At 41.7% G+C, this 24,890-nt stretch overlaps 2 protein-coding genes across 6 annotated transcripts in view; one reads left to right on the top strand and one right to left on the bottom strand.

The window, feature by feature from the left end:
- The first annotated feature begins 1,924 nt into the window (after nucleotides 1-1,924).
- Nucleotides 1,925-12,180, top strand: LOC127566895 (myosin light polypeptide 6-like). 2 transcript variants are annotated; one of them, XM_052009416.1, is made up of 7 exons: nucleotides 1,925-2,053; nucleotides 2,148-2,175; nucleotides 6,982-7,125; nucleotides 8,001-8,174; nucleotides 9,315-9,392; nucleotides 10,690-10,731; nucleotides 11,699-12,180. In XM_052009416.1, the coding sequence occupies exons 1-6, from the start codon at nucleotides 2,051-2,053 to the stop codon at nucleotides 10,716-10,718; spliced, it is 456 nt and encodes a 151-aa protein (XP_051865376.1). In that variant the 5' UTR covers nucleotides 1,925-2,050; the 3' UTR covers nucleotides 10,719-10,731; nucleotides 11,699-12,180. The 2 variants fall into 2 exon arrangements, with proteins under 2 accessions (XP_051865376.1, XP_051865374.1); XM_052009414.1 differs by lacking the exon at nucleotides 10,690-10,731.
- A 5,754-nt stretch (nucleotides 12,181-17,934) lies between these two features.
- smarcc2 (SWI/SNF related, matrix associated, actin dependent regulator of chromatin, subfamily c, member 2) overlaps nucleotides 17,935-24,890 on the bottom strand; it is a 101,858-nt gene continuing 94,902 nt past the window's right edge. For all 4 annotated transcript variants that reach the window (XM_052009511.1, XM_052009509.1, XM_052009512.1 and 1 more), the window contains exon 28: nucleotides 17,935-23,445. In XM_052009511.1, the coding sequence (XP_051865471.1) occupies nucleotides 23,378-23,445 (68 nt within the window). In that variant the 3' untranslated portion in view covers nucleotides 17,935-23,377. The remainder of the gene's footprint in view (nucleotides 23,446-24,890) is intronic.

The raw sequence follows: 24,890 nt of genomic DNA, 5'->3' as shown, positions 1-24,890 counted from the left end.
CTCCTACATTCACATCCAAATTGACAATATATATTCCAAACAGTAAAGATCCCAGCACTGATTCTTCTGATACACTGCTGGTCACAGGCTTACAATCACAAAAACAACCCTCCACCATCACTCTCTGCTTCCCATTACCAAGCCAATTTTGGATCCAATTTGCCAACTTGCCCTGGATCCTATGGGCTGTAACCTTTCAGACCAATCTCCCTTATGGGACCTTGTCAAAGGCCTTATTGAAGTCCATGTAGACAACATCAATTGCACTGCCCTCATCAATACATTGTGTTACCTCTTCATAAAATCTGTCAAATTGGTCAGACTGGATCTTCTCCTAACAAAACAATGCTAATGATCTTTGATTAATCCCTGTCTTTCCAAGTGTAATTATCCAAGTGTGATTAATTTTGTCTCCTCAGAATTTTTTCCAATCACTTTCCTACCACTGGTGTTAGACTCAGTGGCCTGTGATTTCTTGGTTCATTCTTGCTGCCCTTCTTGAACAATGGTGCCACATTTGCTCTCCTCCAGTTATCTGGACCTCACTTGTGGCCAGCAAAACATTAAAAAACTCTGTCAGGGCTCGAGCAATCTCCTTTCTTGTCTCCCACAGCAGCCTGGGATACATCTCATCAGGCCCTAGGGGTTTATCCATACTTAAGCCCACTAACATCTAACACCTCTTCCCATAATTTCATTGCCCCCCCCTCCCCGAATTCTTCACAATAATGCCATTTTCTTTAGTGAATACAGATAAGAAGTATTCATTCAAATCCTCACATCTTCTGGCTCAACATGAAGATTGCCATTTTGGTCTTCAATGGGCCATACTCTTTCCCTGGTTACCCTCTTGCCTTTAATATACCTATGAAATGCTTTGGGATTTTCCTTAATCTTGTCTGCCAGTGATATTTTGTGACCATTTTGCCATCCTAATTTTTTTTAAGTATCCCCTGACACTTTTGTCACTCCTGAAAGGCCTACCCTGTTTTCAGTTCTCTACACTTGCTTCCTTTTTCTTCCTTATCCAGCCATCAATATCCCTTACCATCCAGGGTTCCTTATTTTAGTACCTTTCACCCTTATTGGAACACATTGGCCCTGAACTCTTACTATTTCACTTTTGAATGACTCCCACTTGTCAGATGAAGACAGACCTTCAAGTTGCTGCTCCAAGTCCATGTTTGCTGTGTCTTGTCTCATGAAATTGAAATTGGTTTTCTGCCAATCCAGGAGCTTAATTTTTATGAATTTATATGAACTTACAGAGTTGTGGGCACCATCCCCAAAATGCTCTCCCACTTATACTGCCCCTTCTCTATGTACTGGCTCAAAAAGCATTCCTGGACATACCATAAAAATCCCTCCCCCCTCACACTAAAGCGATACCTTCCTTGCTAATTTGCCAAACTTAACCCCCCCCTTTACCAATTTACACCACTGTGCCCTTTTTGCTTCCAAGCTCATTTTCGATTTTTACCTCCATTTGCCTAACACGTTCAACTACTTTTGCATACCCGATCGCAGACCTCTGTCCTTTGATCTGCGCTCATTTCCTTAGCTCTGGACTTGCTTAAAAACTGTTTCTCTTTCGCGTTCAGAATGGTAACTTTGCTTCTCTCTCCACAGTTGCTGTCTGGCCTGCTAAGTATTGCCAATGTTTTCTGTTCGTATATTTTAAGCTCATTTCCGCACCACGAGAGTTCTCGACACTTTTATTGCCATTGTTTCATGTAACATTCATAATCGCCCAAAGAGCGGACTTTCACTGTTTATGGTGTGCAACGTTAGAATCCGTGTGCCCACCACTCCAGCCCGACTTCCTGGTCATTGTCCGGCGAGACGCTTGTTGAAAAACTGACAGATGGCCAGCCTTCGTGTCTGATTGGAGGTTTCAAGGAGACTGGAATGCAGTCACGGGGCGAGCCGCCCTTTCTGATTGGAGAGAAGAGCTATCAATTTTCAGTGCTCTCGCCACGAATCCAAGAAACGGGTGGTATTGGGGCGATTGTGGTAGTGGACTCAGTGGGAGCAAAGGGACCAGAGCGAGATGGTAAGTAGGATTTGCTAACCAGTTACTACTGCTCCGTTTCTTTGACTGTATGCAACATTGATTTTTCCCCCCCTCTTTTGCTTATTTTTTATAGTGCGATTTCACAGAAGATCAGATCGCCGGTAAGTTGTGCATTTGTTTTAATCCGGTGCGCTGGAATCCATAAGGGGAACTTTTCCGCCTCTAATTTCTAGGTTTGTGAAATCCCCCGGTGCTTGTATGCGAATGTTTACTTTAAACTTCAATGGCAGCTGCTCTCCCGTAGGGTTACTTTCGCTCCAGAACTTTGCAAGTGGCTGAGTAAATTTCCCAACCGTGTAGGCAGTAATGGAGGCCCGAAACCTTATCCTCTCGCCGTGTTACGCCCTAAGGTTTGTATTCTAATCCTGTTTGGCATCATCGGTATCTTGTCTGGCCGATCGACTCTTGTTCAGGCCGGAAGCTGCGCCTTTCTGTTTGCAGTGCGGACCCCCCATTGCCACCCATAAATTGGACTCTCCCTGCAAGGCTGATGCCATTAACTCCATATAAGGGCAAATATCTCAACGTTTCGCAAATAAAAGGGCGGCGACCCGGCCCTTCCCTTCCTGAACCTTAGACTGGCCGCCACCCGATTTCCTACATCGTCCGAATTCTTTCTAGGGTTCCGAGGATACCGCGCCAACCTTTGGGACCGGTCTCCATCGGCTTGATGGGACTATAAATTGGAACCGGGCGGGCTCCGCGCTCCCGCTTCCCCTTTCTCTTTATGGCAGAAATTCAGTGGGCGGTCTGTGAGCTTCAGGTGGTCTGGCGGGGCGATGCAAGGAGGTGGAGTTCGAGAAAATAACCGCACACTTTTCCAAAACAATATTGAACCCTTTCTTTAGATAAGATTTCTTTATTAGTCACATGTACACCGAAACACACAGTGAAATACATCTTTTGTGTAGAGTGTCTGGGGGCAGCCCGCAAGTGTCGCCACGCTTCCGGCGCCAACATAGCGTGCCCACAGCTTCCTAACCCGTACGTCTTTGGAATGTGGGAGGAAACCGGAGCACCCGGAGGAAACCCACGCAGACACGGGCAGAACGTACAAACTCCTTACAGACAGTGGCCGGAATTGAACCCGGGTCGCTGGCGCTGTAATAGTGTTACACTAACTGCTACACTACCAACCATCATCAAACTTGGTTAACTCTAGGCATTTTTTTTTCTATTTCTATTGTTGTTTTAATTATTGGTGTTTTTTTTCTATCGAGAGAAATTGGAGCCTGAAAGATGAACCATTCCATGGCGTTTGACACATCAATAATTCAGAATAACTGCTTGCCTGACTGCCTGATTTATATCTCCAGTGGAATAGCAATTCATCTTTAGTGTTCCTTATTTGAACTTTCTAATTGTGTTTTTCTTTTGTGTGTGAGGGGGTTGGGGAAGAGCGGGTAGACATCTTCATTGCTAGCTTCTCCAGGGCTTTTAAGTTGACCAATATTGCCTGAGTTTAAAACCATTTGATAATTTTTGTTATAAAAAGTCAACTTCTGCCAACGCAAACAGATTGCACCTCAACAGGTGGTGGTGATGTCCTCTGCAGGAAGGTTTAAGCTGATTTGCGAGGGGACATGAGCATTGGAAGCTAATATTAAACAGGTTGGAGATTAAGAGAGCTGAATAGCACCAGAATAAGAACCTATTTCCTTGATTAGACTTGATTAGGAATACTAGGTTGCACATAAACATGAGTGTATTAAACAAAGTTGGTGAACTTCATAATCCTATATGGTCAATTTGGTATTGGTTTATTATTGTCACTTGTACCAAGGTACAGTGAGAAGCTTGTCTTACAAACCAATCGTACAGGTCAATTCATTACAAAGTACAATTACATTGAGTCAGTATAGAGTGCATTGATGTAGTACAGGTAAAAACAATAACAATACAGAGTGAAGTGTCACAGCTACAGAGAAAGTGCAGTGCAATAAGGTGCGAGATCATGAGGTCATAGTCCATCTCATTGTATAAGGGAACCGTTCAATAGTCTTATCACAGTGGGGTAGAAGCTGTCCTTAAGTCTGGTGGTACGTGCCTTCAGGCTCTTGTATATTCTACCTGATGGGAGAGGAGAGAAGAGAGAATGTCCTGGGTGGGTGGGGTCTTTGATTATGCTGGCTGCTTCACCAAGACAGTGAGAGGTAAAGACCGAGTCCAAGGAGGGGCGGCTGGTGTCTGTAATGCGCTGGGCTGTGTCCACAACTCTCTGCAGTTTCTTGCAGTCCTGGGCAGTGCAGTTGCTGTACCAAGCTGTGATACATCCAGATAGGATGCTTTCTATGGTGCATCTGTAAAAGTTGGTGAGAGTCAAATGGGACAAACCATATTTCTTCAGCCTCCTGAGGAAGTAGAGGCACTGGTGAGCTTTCTTGGCCATGGCTTCTACGTGATTTGACCAGGACAGGCTGTTGGTGATGTTCACTCCCAGGAACTTGAAGCTGTCAACCCTCTCGACCTCAGCACCATTGATGTAGACAGGTGCACGTACACCGCTCCCTTTCCTGAAGTCAATGACCAGCAATTTTGCTTTGTTGACATCGAGGGCAAGGTTGTTATCATAACACCATTCCACTAAGCTCTCTATCTCCTTCCTGTACTCTGACTCATCGCTGTTTGAGATATGGCCTACAGCGGTGGTATCATCTGCAGACTTGTAGATGGAGTTAGAGCAGAATCTGGTCACACAGTCATGAGTGTATAGGGAGTAGAGTAGAGGGCTGAGGACGCAGCCTTGTGGGGCACCAGCGTTGAGAATAATCGTGCTGGAGGTATTGCTGCCTATCCTCACTGATTGCGGTTGGTCTGTTAGAAAGTCAAGGATGCAGTTACAGAGGGAGGTGTTGAGTCCTAGGTCTCAGAGTTTGGTGACAAGCTTACTTGTTCCTGAAGTTGTTGCAGTAAAGCACCTGCTTTTTAATAAGAAGGGCAGAAATAGGTTCTAAATGGGGCAGGTACAGTAGTGTAGTGGTTAGCGTAAAGCTATTACAGCGCCAGCGACCCAGGTTCAATTCCAACCGCTGTCTGTAAGGAGTTGGTACGTTCTGCCCATGTCTGCATGGGTTTCCTCTGGGTACTCCGGTTTTCTCCCACACTCCAAAGACGTACGGGTTAGGAGCTGTGGGCATGCTATGTTGGCGCCGGAAGAGTGGTGACACTTGTGGGTTGCCCCAAGAACACTGCGCAAAAAGATGCATTTCACTGTGTGTTTTGATGTACATGTGACTAATAAAGAAATCTTATAAATATTCTAATGCTCAGAAAAGAGGAGTAAATGGCAATATTGATAGAAGAGAATATTGCAGAGTGAGGATGTCCAGGGACAATTGAGGATGGAATTTCTGTTTGGGGTTGGGGAATCAAAAGGTGCAATGTCACTACTTGTTGTGCAGACTGTGGGAGGGATATTGAGGAGCATGTTTTCAGGGAAATTGCAGAGAGGTGGAAAAGTCATAGATTGATGATAGTGGAGGAGGGGGGTTGGGGTGTGCAACTATTCAGAAAGACTGAGATAGTAATAATAAAGGGGGAAGAGCTTCTGAAGTTCATTAGGACGTTCCTGAGGAACAAGGCATTGCTGGACTTCATTCTGGAAAATGAATCAAGCCAAATGGAGCAAGTATCAGTGGGGGAAATGTGTATTTTATAGTGATTATGTTTAAAATCCGTATAGAAAAGGATGTGGACTGCTGTGTGTTACTAATAACCAGTTGGGATAATCTCAATTTCAATGTAATAGGAACAGACCAGGTAATCTGTAATCAAAGTTTACCAGGCAGTGGGAGCCTCTTAAGATAAAGATATCTAGGTATGTTCCCATGAGGGAGAAGGGGAGGGAAACCAAAGCCAGAACACCATGGATGACCCAAGAGATGATTTCGGCTCTAATAGATGCCAGGTTGTTAACACAAGTGAGAATAAGTCTGATTACAGGAAGTTCAGAGAGGAAGTATTTTTAAAAAAAAAGGAAATAGAGTATGAGGCAAAGACTAGCAGCAAACAAAAAGGAATCCAGAAGCCTTCTATAGGCTGATGAAAGGGTTGAAGGTAATGAGGTGAGGCTAATCAAAGACCATAAGAGGAAATCTAATCAGTAAGGTCAAGGCCGTGGCCAAGCGACTAAATGAGGACCTTGCATTAGTTTCCACCAAGGAAGGGGGTGCAGTCGGGATTCTAGATGAGATGAAAAATTCTTTTTTTAGAAGCCCAGCTCTTCTTGCTGGGTAAATTGCCTGGCCCAGGTGGGATGCATCCTAGGTTGCTGAGGGAAGTGGGGAAGAATTGCAGAGACCCTGGGCCACAATCTTTCAAACATTATGGACTTGGGGGTGGTGCCCAAGAACTGGAAAATCTGAAAATGTTATACACTTATACAAAACAAAAATTGAAGGTAGAACTTGCAGGATAAAGGGGAGGGAGGGTGGAGTTAACTGAACACCATCCTCTTCTGCCTATCCACCAGTACTGCTCAACCAATGTCCAACATATGTGAAGACTTGAAGCCTTCCACACAGCACTTGGAAAGTGGTGACTGGTTTGATTAGAGTAGCTGCGGCTCTCTCAATAATGAAAGAAGCTCAATTGGTGAAATAACCTCTCCATTCACTTTGTTCATGGCACGTTGCTTTAAATTTTAATAAACCAGTCTGTTTCACCTACCATGTCTATCTTGGTGTTATGCTCTATGGAGCAGGACCCAATCCCACATTCTGACCCTTACCCTATTATTTGCCTTCTGTCTAAAACTAAGTATTGACGTGATTTCTGTTTGTTAAAATATTTACTCTAAACCTCTTGCACTAAATTACATCTGCTGGTACTGGAGTACCCAAACAATGAATGTCTCCTTTTGCTCTTCAGTTTTGTACATTCTTTTTGAGGATCTCTTTTCTTTCCAGAATTCAAAGAGGCTTTCTGCCTCTATGATCGAATTGGTGAAGGTAGAATTGGCTACAGCCAATTTGCTGATCTGCTGCGTGCCCTTGGCCAGAATCCATGCAACGCTGAAGTCTTGAAAGTCCTTGGGAATCCAAAGCCTGAAGGTAAGAATTGGAATGTTGCGAGGAAGAGATATCAGAGACTTGGAGAGAGTGTAGAGGAAACTTGAGCAATGTTGAAGTGATTCTGCCTCAGTTCTGTGGACAGATTAGAGGAAGTTGTTCCCTTTTGAGCAAAAATAGGTTAAAAAGAAATGTCAGTTTTGCTCTGTTTTCACTGACAGGAGTGTCAGTGACTATAGAAGATGATTAGCAAAAAAACTAGGGGTAAAAATTCATTTTAATCCCCCTTGAGTTGCGATCTGTGGAATGCTCTGTTGGAAAAGAAGCTGATTCAATAGGAGCTCTTAAGGGAATTGGTTAAATACTTTTTTAAAAAAAACCCTGTAATTTTTTTTTTAAAAACAGAGTGGGATTAATTAGAGTTATTTTTCAAAAAGCACAAGTGTGAGGAGCTGAATGGTGTCCTTTTCTGGAGTAAGTACTTGTAAATGTTTTCTGACCCTTTTTCATAAGTCCAAAATTTTGACTCTGCATTGACAATTCAAATCTAGCTATTGAATGGCTAACGTTCAGCTGACTGGCCTTCTAGTTTGGAGCTATCCTACGTGATTTTTTTTCAGGGAAAGTGGGAGTTAGTGATCCCACTTCTAAAAGGAAAATTATATAAGATGAGGAAAAATCTATCTTGCAACTTGTGGTGGCTTTGTTCAGAGTTTGCTTGAATAATCTTGTTCTCCATGTACAATCTTGCTCTGATAATTGAATTAGATAGCAAAAAAAAAAATTGGTTCTGATTGCTCTGGCATGTTCCCTAATGGATTACCATGCAAAGCTTTTGCAGTCTGGAAATGCTTATAATCAGCAAAGTAGAAAAGACCACAAAGATGGGACAAGTGAACTTTGTCTTCATTTTTCAGATATGAATATGAAAACTCTGGATTTTGAGCAATTTCTTCCAAAACTTCAAGACATTGCCAGAAACAAAGAACCTGGAACCTATGAGGATTTTGTGGAGGGTCTGCGAGTCTTTGATAAGGAAGGAAATGGCACAGTCATGGGTGCTGAACTGCGCCATGTGCTGGTCACTCTTGGTAATGCTAGAGTTTAATGCGATGTATCTTGGCCCTGTGGTACAGATTGCTCAGCAGAGCAATCCCATCAGTTTAATTTCATTGCACCCCTGCAACATGTTCTCTTTTGCATGTCCATCAATTCCTTTTTGCCATTAACCTACTAACATGTCTCTTGGGTTGTGGGGCAAATCAAAGCACCCAGGGGACATCCATTTGGGGGGGGGGGGGGGGGGAAGTGCAGAAAATCGACACCACCCCAAGAGTCGGGATTGACGTCTGGTTCCTGGAGCAGTTAAGGCAGTAGCACTTGCTGCCCCCAGTATTACCACGTGAGACCATGTTAAAGGATTTTCAATTTTTTTTTTGTTATAATTGCAGAGCAGCCCATACAACTAATGTTGAAGGATAGGATCCATTCAGTTAGTTATGTTTACACCCAAGCCTGAATCCAGACTCCTATCTAACAGCTTTAGTCCCTGCATTCAAGGTTTCTGCTGACTTGCAGCACAAAAGATCTCCAGAATTTAGCGTAAATGTGCACTTGTGTTTGTTGCAGTAATTATGGGGGAAAAATTGTCAGTTGGGAGTGACAGATTTTTCTGGTTTCCGTTGAAGGAGCTCTGCTCTACTGTTTTTGTACTCTACTTGACATGGGAATGCTCTACTGATTTATTATTTTTCCTCTCTCCTTGTCCCTCATGTGAATATCAATAACTTGGTTCCATACTCTTGCAGGCATCTCTATCTGTCCTGCTCATCCATGTTTGTATCTATCCAATTGGGTTTCAAATCTTGCCAAGGCACTGAAGCAGCCTTTGTCAGAATCATTTTCTTTTCATCCTGCCTGCAACAATTGACCTAGTCAATCACAGCATCCTTCCCAGGACCCCTCCTTTGTCCGATTGAATGGGACTGCACTCCCTTGTTCCAATCATAGCAAGAGCATTGACTGGAATAGCTTGGGTCTATGTAAGCTCATCTCAGCAAGTGCGTCTGTCTGTTATAACAAATGATTTGTTGCCTTGTCCTGCTTCTGCTTCCATTTTTATCCTTTAGCTGTTTTGAGAAGCAAGAGCCCCAAAGTGTCACCTATAATCAACAGATCTTGACAAACAGGAATGTTTGCAGCATTTGATCGATTGCTGTTTTTTTTTCTAGGTGAGAAAATGACTGAGGAAGAAGTGGAGACTCTGCTGGCTGGCCATGAGGATGCAAATGGCTGCATCAACTATGAGGGTAAGTGCTGTGCTGTGTTATAGTCAATGAATGAAACCACTTGCTCACCATTTTGTGAGCTGATCTGGCTAGAATGGGGTTTTTTTTGGGCTTGTATTTCTTTACGTTTATGATACAGAAATTGAAACAGATTAACAGTCCAGAAAGCTGCAAAGCATTGGTCCACACTACATATTCACTTTGGACTGCAAGAGGAGGTGAATTCAGTGGGGTGAGGGAGAAAGTGTATGGGAATGGCTTGCTCCTCCATACTGACCCCATCCAACCTCTGATGTCAACAGGAGGAAAAATGCTATAAATGGTTGTCCTTGATTCCAGGTGGGGAGGCCTGTCCACCCAGAAAGACCCTTGAAAGTTAAACCTTCTAGGGCAGCTGTTTCTGTAATGATTACACATGAATGTGCACATTTTGTTGTTTTAAAACATCCTTTCTCCCTTCTGAGAGAAGACAGGCTAATTGCACAGACCCTTCCCTGATCTGTCTGAGTACCATCCTTGATGGCATATTTTGGCTATCAATCTACGTGGAAGAAAAGTTTTTCGGCATGGTCCTGTGTCTGAGCAGCAGTTAATACTAATTTGGAGCAAAGACTGTCTGTTTTATAAGGAGAAACAAATCATAAACATGGATTCCTTTCCTATCTTTGTACTTGTTACAACACAGGCCATTTGACCTATCATGTCCATACTGTTTCTCTGTGCCCCAGCACCTTGTGTTCTCTCTCTTAGGCAGGCCAATGCCTTTTGTTTTGCCATTAACCTGCACTAGGGATAACTTGCAGTAGTTAATTAATCAACCAGCACTTCTTTTGGAGATGGGAGAAAACCAGAGTGCTTAGAGAGAACCCACACAGTCATGGAAAGAACATGCAAACTCCACACAGTGGCTGGGTTCCTGGAGCTCTGAGGCAGCAGCATTTAACTGCTGCTTCCCCACTTCTCATCCTCCCTAGCCCATTGCTATTGTCATCCAGGTTCCCACTGACTCAGATAATGGATTCAATTTTCAAGCTTGGATATCATCTGAGCTTTGGATATCATCTGAGCTTTGAATGTCAACTGACCATTGTAATGTGCTGTAGAAGCTTGGGCAGTTAGCTGCCCATTACCTTACAAATTTTGAGTTGCCTTAAACTTGCTGGATTTTTTTTTATATAGATATGACACTTGGCTTGTTGAAATGGTTCATCATCCAAATCCCCAGTAATTCTTGGGGTAGCTGTGTGTCAAAAACTTGGTTCAAATTGCATTGCTTTTTTTTACACTTAGTTTAACTTTTTCCCTTCCTCTTTGACAGCTTTTGTCAGGCACATCATGTCTGGGTGAATGGCAGGCCATGGTATGCCACCTTGACACTTTTCCCCTGCCAATTTTTGTCCTGTTTTCTTTCCTTTTAGCATGTTCTGCATGTGGCTTGTTCTAGGTGATTTGTTTTTAGGAAGGGGAGGAAGCTAGTATCTCTGGTTCTTGACTATACTTGAATTTCTGCCAAACTAAAGGAAGACCATTTGAATCTTGATCTTTCTTATTTATGCCAGCTTGAAAGGCAGGCTTTGAATATCCACCATTTTAAGCTTTTTATTTTGGTGGAAAAATTGTGCCAGTATCTTTAAGTGATTTGTATTGGATGCTACCAGCTTCCACTGTTCTGAGGAATCAGTAAATTACAACTCTTCCTTTTATGGAAGAACTTCATCTCTTCCTCATTCCTGCATCTGCTTTGATTAGTGGCAGATGACATGAAAGTTCCCATTAACTGAGTAGTGGAATCTGTAGCTAATATGGTCTTCCTTTGGTATTAAGTGTGTTGCTGTGAGGTTAACATGCCTGCAATCTTGTATTCAACGAGGCTTTGTCAGCCTGGTGGTTAGAGCTGCCACCTTTTCTGCTCCTTTCTGTAGTTAGTGCAAACTGGAAAACTGAATTCTCAACTGACTATGCTTGGATCCTTTGGATTGGGGGAGGGAGGAGGGTGGGTTGGGGTGGTGGGGAAGGTTCTGATATTATTTTTCCAGTTTGAGTAGATGTGCAAGTTATAAAACTTTACTACCCTTTTGTGGGGGGGGAGTTGGTGGGGAAGAGAAATTTACTGTTATGAATGGTAATTCTCAATACCAGTTGGAGTAAATTGGGATCATTCTGTACTTTGCATGTGATTCACTTTACTCCTGCTTGTGCAAACATGTTTTGCATATAATTTTGCAGGAGTTTTGGCTTGTCATAAAACTCTTTGAGGTTTTAATTGGAACATTGCTTCAATTCCCCCAAAGGCAGAATGATTTAATGCTTTTTTTTCTTCTTCACAGAATTGGTCCGAATGGTGATGAATGGCTGATGGCTCTCTTGTACCTGAATTTTAAGTGCCTTTTCTACTTACACACAAACCTTTTTTCTAAATGAATTATTTTCTTGTTTATCAACATGCACAGATGCATGCAGGCTAGAGAATGGTAGTCTCCGATGCACTAAGGGTAGTGGGAGTTGAATAGATAGTGGGAGGAAGTTATTCCATTTTACACTGCAACCTGCTGGATCTTCTTGGTAATAAGTGTCCCACACAGTTAGTGAAGTGGCTCTTCTTTTTCCCCTCATGTACACACGCATGGACACAAACACACTTGTAGAAAGGCTCAGTGTTGTTTGAGGGATTTGGATGCCTCTGGTCCAAAAGCAAAGGTGGCTCCAAATTCATTAGTTTTTGCTCAGATTGTATCTGCACATCTTTTTAATCTGAAATTCTTCTGTTGTTTTTCCAAATGCTTTCAAGTAATAAAATCTGAACTGTTAATGTGGGCTTTGTCTGCTTTTTCTGATTAAAATCACACACAGGATGATGACATTCACTCTTCCAATTCAGCTTGTGGTGGTGAACAGTTTAATTACCGTGTTAGTAAGCCAGAGAGCTGAGTTCAGATCCCACCGTGGCAGCTGTAGAATTTTAAACTTATTAAAAAAAAAATTGGTAGTGATGACCACAAAAGGACAATTGTGTGTTTGTGGAGACTTGGAAGGTGCAACCAGTGTATCTGTTACCTTCCTTGCCATCTCTTGCAAATTCTTGCATTGGACATCACCAGCTCCTGGGGATTTAAAGCCTTTTATCCCCATTAATTTCCCCACACTTCAGTTTTAAAACAAACACTTAATTTCTTTCAGCTCTACATTTACCCTTGACCTTTTTGTTATCCATTTGTAGGAGGTATTGTGTGCCTTCCTCCAGGAATACTTCATTTCCCTGATTTTGTTTTTTCTTCTCTACTGTCTCAATCCATCAGCCAGATTACCCTTAGCTAACATTTTCCTCTTTCAAATATCTTGTATTCCATTCTTTTGCCTTATCGATTTATTGGTTCTAATTTAAATTCTGAATTTTACTGCCAATGGTAATGTCCTCTCCAAGACTGATCATTCTCAACCTGTTCCAGTGTGTGGGCCACATTGTCCATGTGATTAACACCAGACTCCTGAAACAAGTTTTCTATTCTACATTACAGTAAGCAATTCAAAGGAATCCCCAAAGCCTCCTTGAGGTTGGGGGGGGAAAATGCAATATCCCTCCCAACATCGGAATCCCTGGCCCAAAACCACCCAAACTGGTGGAGAACCATCCAGTGAGACTTCGAGTCTCTCCAAGAACCCACAGAACTGGAGTGGAAGGAGGTCATCCTTGATCCTGAGGGACTGCCTAAGAGGAGGGCAACCAAGTGATTAGAAAAGATATTGTTAGTGACCAAGACAACAGGAGTAGAGGAGCTTTGTGAGTTTAAAGGAGTGAATGTGGAAATTCTATTTTGTATGGATAGGTGTGAATCTTTGGAATTTTCTGCCCAAGATGGCTATGGATGTTCATTTGTTATGTATGTTCAAGACTGTACCAATAGATTCTTGGATAGGAAGGGGATCAAGGGATAGAGGAACCGTGCAGGAGGTTAGAGTTAGAAAGAGATTTAGCATTATTTTAATGGAAGAGAAGGCTCAAAGGGCTATTAACCTCCCATTTGTGTACTTAGTTGGTAGTCCAAGTCTCAGAAGCATATATGGTAGGGAACACTGCTGCCTGGTAGATTGAGTTTTGTGCAGGTCCAAGGTCTTGATCTTCAAACACACTTTTCCTCAGTAGGTTAATGGCCATGCTGGTGCATTGAAGGTTGTGGTGAATTTCATTATCGATGTCTGCCTTCACTGCGAAGTGGCTCCAGAGATACATGAAGTGCTCCATGTTCTGCTGTGAAACTTTGTCAGAAGCTAATGTTATACAGGAGGGGCAGGCTGGTAGATATTTGTTTTGTGGATATTAAGTGTAAAACAACTTGACTAGTAATGTTGGGGTGACCTTGGTTCTAGAGTAGGGGCAACAGGTTCACATTAATTCTGTAAATGAGTTCCACTCCAGCCAGAAGCATGTTGGAGATGAGGTGCAGCATTTCCATGAGAATGGTTGAGAAAAATGTTGGGCTGATGACCCCACCCCTTGTTTGACACTGGTCTGTACTGAGATTGGATCGTTCGGCTGGGACAAAGGTTGGGTGCCATCATGAGACTTGGACCACTTACAGCGAACACCTCAAAGCACTGGAAAGATGTCACCAATGCTGTGTTTCAAAATCCTCAATCACTGGCAGGATAACCAAACCAACATCACTGTCTTTGCCTAGGCCAACAACCTCATCCTTTTCTAAACCTCCTTGAGGGAAAAAATCTAACACCCCCAGTGACCCTGGGAATTCCTGGCCCAACTGCGGGAGAATTCAAGTTGGCATTGGGCAGCTTGTGTCAAGGTTTCAGAAGCATCCTGAAGCCCAGCGTAAACAAGGGAAGGTGCACACCACCTCCCAAACTTCCAACTGCCTGCCCCATCAAGTACCTCCTGCCCAACCTGTAGCAGAGTCTGTGCATTGCACAATGACCTCATCAGTCACCTCAGAACTCAAAGAACAGGAGTGGAAGCAAGTCACCCTCAATCCCAAGGGACTGCCTAAGGAGAAAATGACTTATGAGAGGGATGCAATTCAGGACTTGGAGGGTTAATATACTCTGAAGCTCAGTCATCCAAGACCCACATTTATTTGTTTTAACTCTATTGCGTCTGTTGTTTGGAATGAGTAGTGAGCAGCCTGCACTGGTTTGAGGAGAGCTTGGCGCATTGCCAGCATTCTTTGCTGTTCAGGCTGTTTGTGACGTTAAAAAAAAAATTCCAGATCATTTTTCTGTGAACTGTTCATGACTTTTTATGGCTATGTATAGCATTGGCTCAGCAAGAACTGAACTTTTATTTCTGAACCTACAAGTGCACCACCTAGGATTTTGTAATATATTAGGGGAGACGCTTTGGAGAGGCAGTGTTATAGTGGGGCTGAAGGGGTGGGGGGAAGCTGCATAACTGGTCAATATACAATTGATAAGAAAATGTGCACTTTAGTTCATTATTTTCTCTTGTTTTTTTTAGTTACTTGGACAAGAGGTTTTACATGAGCAATTTTACACACTCACGTGTGTAATTGAATTTAGGAGCTGGGAGGTATTGTTGCAGCTATATAGGTCCCTGGTCAGACCCCACTTGGAGTACTGTGCTCAGTTCTGGTCGCCTCACTACAGGAGAGATGTGGAAGCCATAGAGAGGGTGCAGAGGAGATTTACAAGGATGCTGCCTGGGATGCGGAGCATGCCTTATGAAAGCAGGTTGAGGGAACTCGGCCTTTTCTCCTTGGAGAGACGGAGGATGAGGGGGTACCTGATAGAGGTGTATTAGATGATGAGAGGCATTGATCAGGTGGATAGTCAGAGGCTTTTCCCCAGGGCTGAATTGGTGGCCACAAGAGGACATAAGTTTAAGGTGCTGGGGAGTAGATATAGAGGAGATGTCAGGGGTACGTTTTTTTTTACTGAGAGTGGTGAGTGTGTGGAATGGGCTGCCGGAAATGGTGGTGGAGGCTGATACGATAGGGTCTTTCAAGAGACTGTTAGATCGGTATATGGAGCTGAGTAAAATAAAGGGCTATGGGTAAGCCTAGTAATTTCTAGGGTAGGGACATGTTCGGCACAGCTTTGTGGGCCGAAGGGCCTGAATTGTGCTGTAATTGTTCTATGTAATGTGTTATACGAATTGGCATATTGCCTGAGAAAGCTGATGGGGCCTGAGGTTCACACCTCATCCAAAAGATGAAGCCTCCCTCAGTGCTGCAGTGTAACATCAACCTAGATTCTTTGTTCCAGTGGAGAAAAGTGAGGTGATGCATTTTAGTAGGGGGAGTGAGGAGAGGCAATATTGGGTAAAGGATACTGTTCTGAAAGGGTGCAGGAGGGAGCTGGGGGTATGTGTGCACAAGCCTTTGAAAGTAGCAGGGCAGGTTGAGAAAGTGGTCAATGAGGTAGACACAATTTTGGGCTGTATCAATAGAGTATAAAAGCAGTGAAGTCATGTCAAACACTTATAAAACATTGGTCTGGAGTACTGTGTTCATCTTTGGTCACCTCATTATAGACAGGATGTGAAGGCATTAGGGAGGGTCCAGAGGAGATTTACAAGAATGGTTCCTGGAATGAGGGACGGCGGTTAGAACAATAGATCAGAGAGGTTGGGATGTTGAAGGGAAGGCTGACAGGAGATTTGATGGAAGTACATAAAATGATGAGGGGTCTGGACAGAGTGGGTAGTGGGAAGCTGCCCCTGTTGGTGAAGGTTGAATACTAGAGGTCACAGGTGTAAACTTAAGTGGAAGAGACATGAAGAAAATCTTTTTTACGCAGCACGTGGTTGGAATCTGGAGCACACTGCCTGCAGATGCGGTGGAGGCAGGTTCCAATATGGACTTCAAGAGGGAATTAGCTAAGTATATAGTGAGAAATAAATTGCAAGAGGCTGGGGGATGGAACTAGTAAGTTGCTCTGGCAGACAGGCAGCATGGACTCAACAGGCTGTAACCATTCTAATGACATGTTTTTGTTGAAAAGTAGTTATCTGGTAGCAATACCTGTGGACTGAACATTTTATATCCTTTTGGTCCCAGTGGATTTATTGGCAGTGGAGGTAACTTAGCCCATAATTTCTACAACGGTCCCCTTGCTGGAGCAATCCCAAATCCCAGGGCCCAGTATCAATCTGCAACCACTATTCTATGTCATGGAATATTCTAGATTGCATTCTTATTCAAACCCTACTCAGTCCAGTAACTGTTCTTGACTGCCTTGACTCAGTGGTAGCACAAACAGCTTATTTGGAATGTGGTGGCTCAGGATCCAGTCCAGAGACTTAATTTAGATTGATGTTACACTACACTGAAGGAGGCTTTATCTTTTAGTTGAGGTGTGAATCTCAGGCCCCATCTGCTCTCTCGGGCTCTATTCCAACAACAAGGGGTTCTTCCCACCTCCTTTGCTAATTTGTTCCCTCAACCAACATCATGGATTATCTTGCTACTGCTTGTGGGATCTTGCTGTGTACAACTTCGCAATGACCACACTCAAATTACTTAATTGGCTGAAGCAGTTTGGAATATCCAGGTTGGGAATGCACTTTGTGTGGCAAGTCTTACTTAGATGCCTCAGTGGATGGGCAGCACCTGCTTTAATCTACACTATTCCATTCCTCTATTGTTTTAAACACTTCCACGTTACCTTAATGAAAAAAGGCCCAGTAGTTCTCAAGTCACCATCGATTGCCTGTAATTTATTTTATAAATTTTGCTCATTTCATTGGATTCATGCTTGGTAGTTTTGTGAAATGAACCAACTGGAATGTTGCATGTGATGTTACTAATTTGAGTATTTCAAGCAGTTTCAGATATTACAGCTAAGGATTCAAATGCCAGAGATTTTGACTCATTTTTAAAAGCCAGTAGTTCAGATTGTGAAATAATTTCTTCAAAAGTTTGTGCCGGAATGTAGACTAGCAACAAATCCCATCTAACTAAATCCGATTCTTACGAATAAACCTTTTGTCAACTCTCTCCTGTACTTGTTGATCGACCTCCACTGCCTTTCTTCATGTAGGAAATTTGCTGTATTGTCCTTTTGATTATTATCCTTCCTCTTACTGTATACTCATAAATATACTGCTCACTCCCTTGTGGAACTGTGTGGCATTAGCTACCATTCTGAGGGGAAGTGTCCAGGGAACAGGTTTACTTTAAATGCAAACTTCTGCAACAGGTGAGATTTTAAAGCAGAACCTAAGAATCAGAAGAGGCCATTGAACCTACTCTGCCACTTAGTGAGACCATGGCTGATTTTTTATCCAAAAAGGACATTCTTGCAATTGGTTAGAATGTAGAAATGGTGGTGGTTCTGGATTGTAAGATCAACAGACCACTTATGGGAACTACAAGGTGAGAGAACAAGAGCGAGAACTAAAATGCTCCAATCATAACAATCCACAAGTGATTCCATTGATATGTTAAACTCAGCAAACCCTGCCAACTGCAGGGAGCTACGTTAACCATTCATGGAAATGTGCATGGGGTGACGAGCAAATATAATAAAAGGGGGCCAACGTAACATTCCTTGGAACCTAGGAATGAAGTATAAAGTAAATACAATACTGCTCTGATATTTAATAAGTTTATTCTTTAGCAGATTCTCATGATAGCGAAAGCTATACAGACTACAGAGTTACAGACTACATTTTGACAAAACACTACAATTGAAATTTGTCAACTTGTAAAAAGAACAACTTACTTTTAAAGGGCTTGACAACATTTTGTCTTTTATTTGTGTTAGCATCTGACTGTAGTAACACACAAATATGAAGCAACTTTCTTGGGCAATTTGAGCTGGAATTCTCAAGGGCGATACCTCACTATGTATTACATCAGTGAAAGGAACACTTCAAATTATTGTAACAAATAAACCTGTTGACATGTTCATATGCCTTCATAGTTTTAAAAAAAATGGATTCCTTCATGCTTCATTGATACACATTCCTGGAAAGTTTTGACAATTTTCAGGTAATACTGCAACTTTCAGAATGTCTAACGAATGATTTGAATGTAGAGGGAACTTCTAATAGGGAGATAAACAAATGGAAGCCAGCCCATGTGGCTCCAGTGGCAGTTTCATCTGTCTAATTGACCACAAATAATTTGTTTCAATATTAAACACGTATTCCTAATTTTTTTTTTAGTGTGTTGGAACAGAGAATATACAGCACAGTGGATGTAGACAACATACAGAAAAAAATGGGCAATTCCAACATGAAAAGTAAAATTAATATAGAAATGAGCAAATATACAATTTAAAAAAACAATACAATAAAAACAAAAAGTCAGACTCCCAAGTCAAGCAATTCCAACATAAAATCACTGTCAGTAACATCTGTGGTATTTGGATGTTTTGGAGTCTATCTCAAATCGGCTTGCTCGACAAGATGGGGTAGCTGGCCTCTGAAATCAGGGTGTTACACTTAGTGTCCCATCCCTGTTCCAATCTCACCCATTGTCATTTTGTCCAGGTCTGTCACAAGCCCAGGTGCTTAGCTGAATCAGTCAGCAGTCTTTTTTCAACGGCACTGCTAAGTTTCTACACCAGCTGCTGGACACTAATTGCAGTTTCCGGGTACAAATGCCCAACTGCTGCCCCACGATGGAAAAAAAATCTGGGACTGTACTTGATTACAAGCAGGCAGCCCTGCACAGACTCTCACCATTTAAGCTCAAGAACCATACATTTTCACGGCAGAATTTTGAGCCAGGAGTTCTTGTGCTTGAAATCTGAAGCTTGCTAGTAACATGGAAACAAGACTATGCCCTCAAGCCAGCAAGAATAGGTTTCCTGCCAAAGCTAAAATTGGCAGAACGGAGCCAATGAATACATCACCTATACACACATTTAGTAAGCAGAGAGGCCTTTCAATTTAGAAACAACGGCTTTTATTCTGTTGAAGTGGGGAGGGTAAGAGTGGTGCAAGCAATTTTGATCACTGGTGATAGTAACACCTTTACCCTCACTCCATTTCCACTGACAGAAAGTATAAGATGTAATTACTTTCCTTTCCTATCTATGTGCATTCCAAAACACTTTACTTTTCACTTGATGAAGATTAGTCATTGTAATATAGGAAACAGAGCAGTTACTCCAATGCACAAGTTCCCGCTAACAGCAATGTGACAATGGCCAGACAATTTATTCTAGTGATGTTACTGGGAAAGTCACTAGAATAAATAATATTGCCCAGGCCAGTAGGCATAACTCTCCTGCTCTTCTTAAAGATAGTGCCAAGATTCTCTAATGTCCACCTGAAAGAGCAAACTGAGTCTTGGTTTAACATTTCATCCCAAAGACTGACCATGCACCATTCCTTCAGTACTCCAATAGAATATCAGCCAAGATTTTTGTGCTCAAGCCTCGACTGAGACTTCCATTCACAACCACCTAACTCAAAGCTGAGAGAGTGCCCCCACTTGCTGGAAATACTCAGCAGTTAAGGCAGTATCTGTGGAGAAAGAAATAGTTAATGATTCAGGTCAAACCATTCTGATCCTGAGATGGTAACACTGATGCTGTTTGACCTGCTGAGTTTTGCCAGCAGTTTTTGCTTTTAATTTAAATTTCCAACATTCATTAAGTTTGCTTTTGTTCTACTAAGTGAGCCTGAGGCGACATTGTAAAATTAGGCTCACGTAGAAAAGGCTATCAACTGTTTGTTGCATGGTGATAAAAGCTAATATTATCACAAGGTAACGTACTACGCTTCCACTACTTTGCTCTTTTACGGGGGCAGGATGAACTGGTCTACAGCACACACAACCACAATTATCAGAGTGCACAGTGGTGGACCTTCTGAATGAGAATAGGCTATCTTCCCATAAACAACTGGCAGTCGTGATGCTTGAGGACCTACCTACATAGTTCAGCCAACTGGAACATTGATTATTGAAATGGTGGGACGAACAGGTTAATAAGAAACACTGGATTATTTCTGAAATTTGATGGTGAAAGACAAATTATCATCAGGAGATGTTACTGTGGAAACGGCTCCACACTTGGCATCTAGGACATCGCTTACTGTCCAGCAGTAGTCACATTAAGATTGTAACTAAGGTTGTTAAGCTAGAAGTGCAAAAGGATAACAACTACCCTGATGGGAGAGAGACGAGATTGTTTGAAATGTATTCTGTTATCTGTTGATTAATCTGAACCTGGATGATGAATATGACAGATTTCCACCCCCATCAGCTGCAGGGAAAAGCACTCATCTTTGGCAGTTTTGTCCATATTTATTCAGTTTTGAAATTCCTGCATTTTTTGCTTTGCGAAATATTTTTCAGTATTTGAAAAGAAGCAGATGAGCTGGGTTTCAGTGGTCTGGGAGTGCAGAGCAACAATTCACATTCGCTTCTAACTGGCCAAAAATCATGACTTCTTCAGCATGGTGAGATCACCAATGACAAGTCTAGTTGATTCCTAAAAATGCATCTTCTTATATGTAAACCCACTCATACTCCCAGCATTCTGTGCCCATATTTAAATGGATAACAAAGATTGTGCTATCTTCTCAACTCTTAGAATACATTCTTCTTTTCTACAAATATAACTTTTAAGAATTAAAAAGACCAGAAGCACAGGGTAATTGAGGGCTTTCACTTATGGAAATGACTGCATTAGTATTACTGTGATTATCCAGTAGGACAACTAAAACCTACCCAATGAAAAACCATAGGGATGGGAGGGGGATGAAATCTGTCATAAGGTCTGATATACTTACTCATTTCTGTAGTGCAGCAAGCAGCTTACTCTTCAGGTTAAGGTTCTTTACTTGTACTAGTAGAACATCCAATAACTGAGTGACTATTGAGCATGGTATGCCAAGGGCTTCTCGTTCTTGTACATTCACCGCAATGCTAACAGTTCTACCATAGCAAAGGCAATAACATCTGGAGAGACTAGGCAGTATCATTGATATGGTTCAGTAACTTCATTCAACAGGGAAATTATCAAGTAACTGCCTATTCCAGAAAACAGAAATGGAAAGCTGCATCTATAGAATAGCAAACAATGTTCTAATCTATAAAAATATAAACTTTTAAAACTGTGCATTTGCATGTCTTCCTGTGCACTGTGTGCGCACATATGCATCTACATTTCTTCACATTTGTGCATACCTGTGTTTGCCACATGTGTGTCATCATGTGCACTTTGCATTCCTTTCTTTGTGTGCATATTCTCCTTAATTTTTATATATGGAGAAAGTTACCGGATGCATCTGTACAAGTTAAAACCACTAACAATCATGTCATGTCAGAGGAGTGTACAAACAAGCCCATGAGGTAAAATTTTGTTTTAAAAACAAAACCAGGAGAAAACCATTTTAAACAATTTTTTCTGGGCAAAAAAAAAATTCCATATAAAATGACAAGGACCGTAGGAGATCAAATCGCGTTAGTCTGCCCAATATGGGCAGTGGGGTAGGCAGGGTCATGTGACTGATTGCTTCTTGGTGCCTAAACTACCTGCATTTTGAGAAAACAATACTGCAAAAAAAAGGACCCAAATACTAATGGAATGGTGCTTTATGCCACTTTTTATAGGATTAGCGTAAATCATCAAATATTACTTACAATATAAAAGCTAGATTTGAATTGTGACTGATGTTTTATTCATGACTCAGGATCCCCTCTACACATAACAATTGATGAAACAGTAGCTAGAACAGAAGGGCTCATAAAGCAGAAATGGGCTTGTTCTTTCTGTGGGAAATAGCAAGTTCTTTCACGTTTACGAACACTAACTTAACCAACCCCAACCATTACTCAAGACACAAAATAAACACTGAGACATCAGGAGGCTGTTTGCATCCTTTGCTGCTTTAAATCACACAGCTTTCAAGAAGCTACAAAAGCTGCTCAAGTAGAAAAACGTTCAAAAACCTGACAGGGGGCGAAGGTTCTCCTTGGTCTGTGCTCTGACCACTTAATGTCCAGTGTTCAGAGCACTCAGTGATGGAGTGACTAAATAAAGGCCTAAGAAGATCTTTATGGGTGATCTCCTAACAATAAAGTTCCAATATTGGGGTTCTACTTATCCTCATGAGGAACGAGGAATTAGTGCTGTTGTCTGCCAGAGGATCCCATTGGCACTCATAACAATCCAGAACTTTTTACTACTGGAATAATTTTTATTGAAAATTATAAACACTGATATGTTCAGTCAATCAATATCAAAGGAAGCTAAACTATCCTTTTTAAGTCATATAAGGCATGGAAACAGGACTGGAATGAGGTGCTTAAAGCCAAAAAAACTCATTCCTAATCGCAAACTCTACTACAATGATTTCAAAACTTGCTGACTGCTATTTTGAATCAAAATGGAAGATAAAGCACTGGAATATGGTATTCCACATGGACAAAACTTGTTTCAAACCTGTGGCTTAGCCCAGCCTGACAATATTAGCACACATAAAATGGATAAGGACCAAAGACAGAAATGACCTAACATGTAAGCTGTTGATTGCAAAGCAAGAACTAAGTAAAAAAAAAATTCCACAGCTGGCTATTATATTCTCAAAGTCAAGTTCCCACCCCCCTCCCCAACCCACCCCCCCCCCCCCCCCCCCAAAATTGGCACAAAAAGATATTTTCACAAACGACAAAACAAGGAAAATAGCAACAGTCAACTATGCATTGAACAAGGAATATGGGCACGCTCACCCAATTCTGATGACAGTTTGGTATATTGGCAATAAAAACTAGTTACTTTCAAAAGTTATCAGATGCTGTTCAAAGTGACAGTATAGATGGTGTATATGCATCAGCAATATAGCAGATTATACAATGAGTTTTACATTGGTCTATGTAACATGGTCACTTTCCAGTGTACACATTACCTCTAACAATACTGACATCAGAAGCACCTCCATGATCAGAATTGTTATTTTTAACCAAATTAAAGAGAATATCTCGGCACAGCCACTCAAACTGCTCCTCACACTGGTACACTTGAGAAAATTTTATTCATTACAGGTAGAATGCTTTGTCCTGCTCAAATGTTTCACATCACTGTGATGGAGGGACTGATGCTGCTGGGGTTGCCATCACCTCCGTCGGCATTGAACCTCCTTGCTCTGAAAAATAAATCAACATCTTTTTAAAGAGATGAATGGACAGTGCAGAATGCAGCTTCACGGAAAGACAGTTATACTTGCTCAGATGGATATTCAGAACCAAACAAAAGATGTTAGGAATGGTCTTCTCACAGCAACACTTAATATAGATAGAAAGGTTGAACATCTTCCCTAACTTAAATAAAATCAATATGGGCTGGATATTGCAGTCAGCAGTAAAGTGAACACACATACTGCTGACTTTGAAAAGATTTGTCCACAAATATTTCTGTGGTGAGAACTCCCCCCATTTCCAGTGTTGGCTCCTGTCAGCTATCAAATTCTAGGCAATCCCTGGCATCCAGCAACAGTCTTCAACTTGGCTAAGCAACCAATCACCTTAAAGATTTCTTATCATTAGCAGACCAGGAAGCAAAAAGCACAATTTGCAGCTAACGTTTTAATCATTTTACAGAACATGAAATAAAAGACAGGAATCTTCAGAGGAGACTAAGGGCGAAAGTGAAATATCAAAAGCTTCAAGTGTAAATAAAATACTTGAAAATTAATTATATTTTGAAATAATTATCTGAGGAAATGATAATTCACACATAAAAATGAGATTTTTAGGGCCAGAGCAGAAATTATGGGTTAGCAGGTAACAGAAAAGTCCTATCAAATGCAACAAAGCTTCATACTTCTGGGGTATTTTACCATGAGAAGAGCTTGTAAGTACCTGAAATCTGTGTCAAACCACTTTTCACAGCAAAGTTTTTGAAGTTTTCTGCTTTTAATTGATTGTAGTTGAATGTACAAATTATTAGGGTTTCCTCTTCCTGTGTCCCACATTTCCCCATCTAATCTTGACATTATTTGATTTTGCAACTTGCCAGAAAATGGAATTTTTCACTAGTAATCCAGTAGCCTGGATTAAGAATCCAGAGATTTGAGTTCAAATCCCACCATGGCAGCAGAGAATTTAAATTGTTAATTAATTCAAAAAGCTAGTAATGGTTAAAAAAAAATCCACCTGGTTCACTGGTAGGGAAGGAAATATGCTGCCCTTAGCCAGTCTGACCTATGTGTGACTTTAGACCTAGAGCAACGTGGTTGACTCTTAACTGAAATAGCCGAGTAAACCATGACAAGGCTTAAGTGTTTTCAGCCAGGAACACCAACTGGATGATCCATCTGTTTCCTCCTGAGGACGTGATATCAAGACGCTTAAAAAAAGAACACTAATATGATTGAGCAAAGTCAATGTGGATTTATGAATGGAAAAATCATATTTGATCAATCTGTTGGGGTTCTTTTAGGATCTTTCAGGAAGAGTAGATCAGGGGAACCAGTACATGTGGTGTTTATGGATTTTCAGCAGTCTTTCGATAAGGTCCCATAGTTTGATGAACAAGGTCAGAGCACGTGGACTTGGGGGTAATATACTAGAGTGGACAGAGAGTTAACAG

The sequence above is a fragment of the Pristis pectinata genome, chromosome X (genome assembly GCF_009764475.1).
Source record: "Pristis pectinata isolate sPriPec2 chromosome X, sPriPec2.1.pri, whole genome shotgun sequence".
NCBI classification, from domain to species: Eukaryota; Metazoa; Chordata; class Chondrichthyes; order Rhinopristiformes; family Pristidae; genus Pristis; species Pristis pectinata.
Note: the sequence above shows the minus strand (reverse complement) of the source record. Positions and strands in the feature narration are given on the sequence as shown.

Bases quoted from the DNA above. Each gene is read 5' to 3' on its own strand.
- LOC127566895 (XM_052009414.1), top strand. The intron at 7,126-8,000 runs GTAAGAATTGGA...TTCATTTTTCAG, and splicing joins TGGGAATCCAAAGCCTGAAG to ATATGAATATGAAAACTCTG. The intron at 8,175-9,314 runs GTAATGCTAGAG...TTTTTTTTCTAG, and splicing joins CCATGTGCTGGTCACTCTTG to GTGAGAAAATGACTGAGGAA.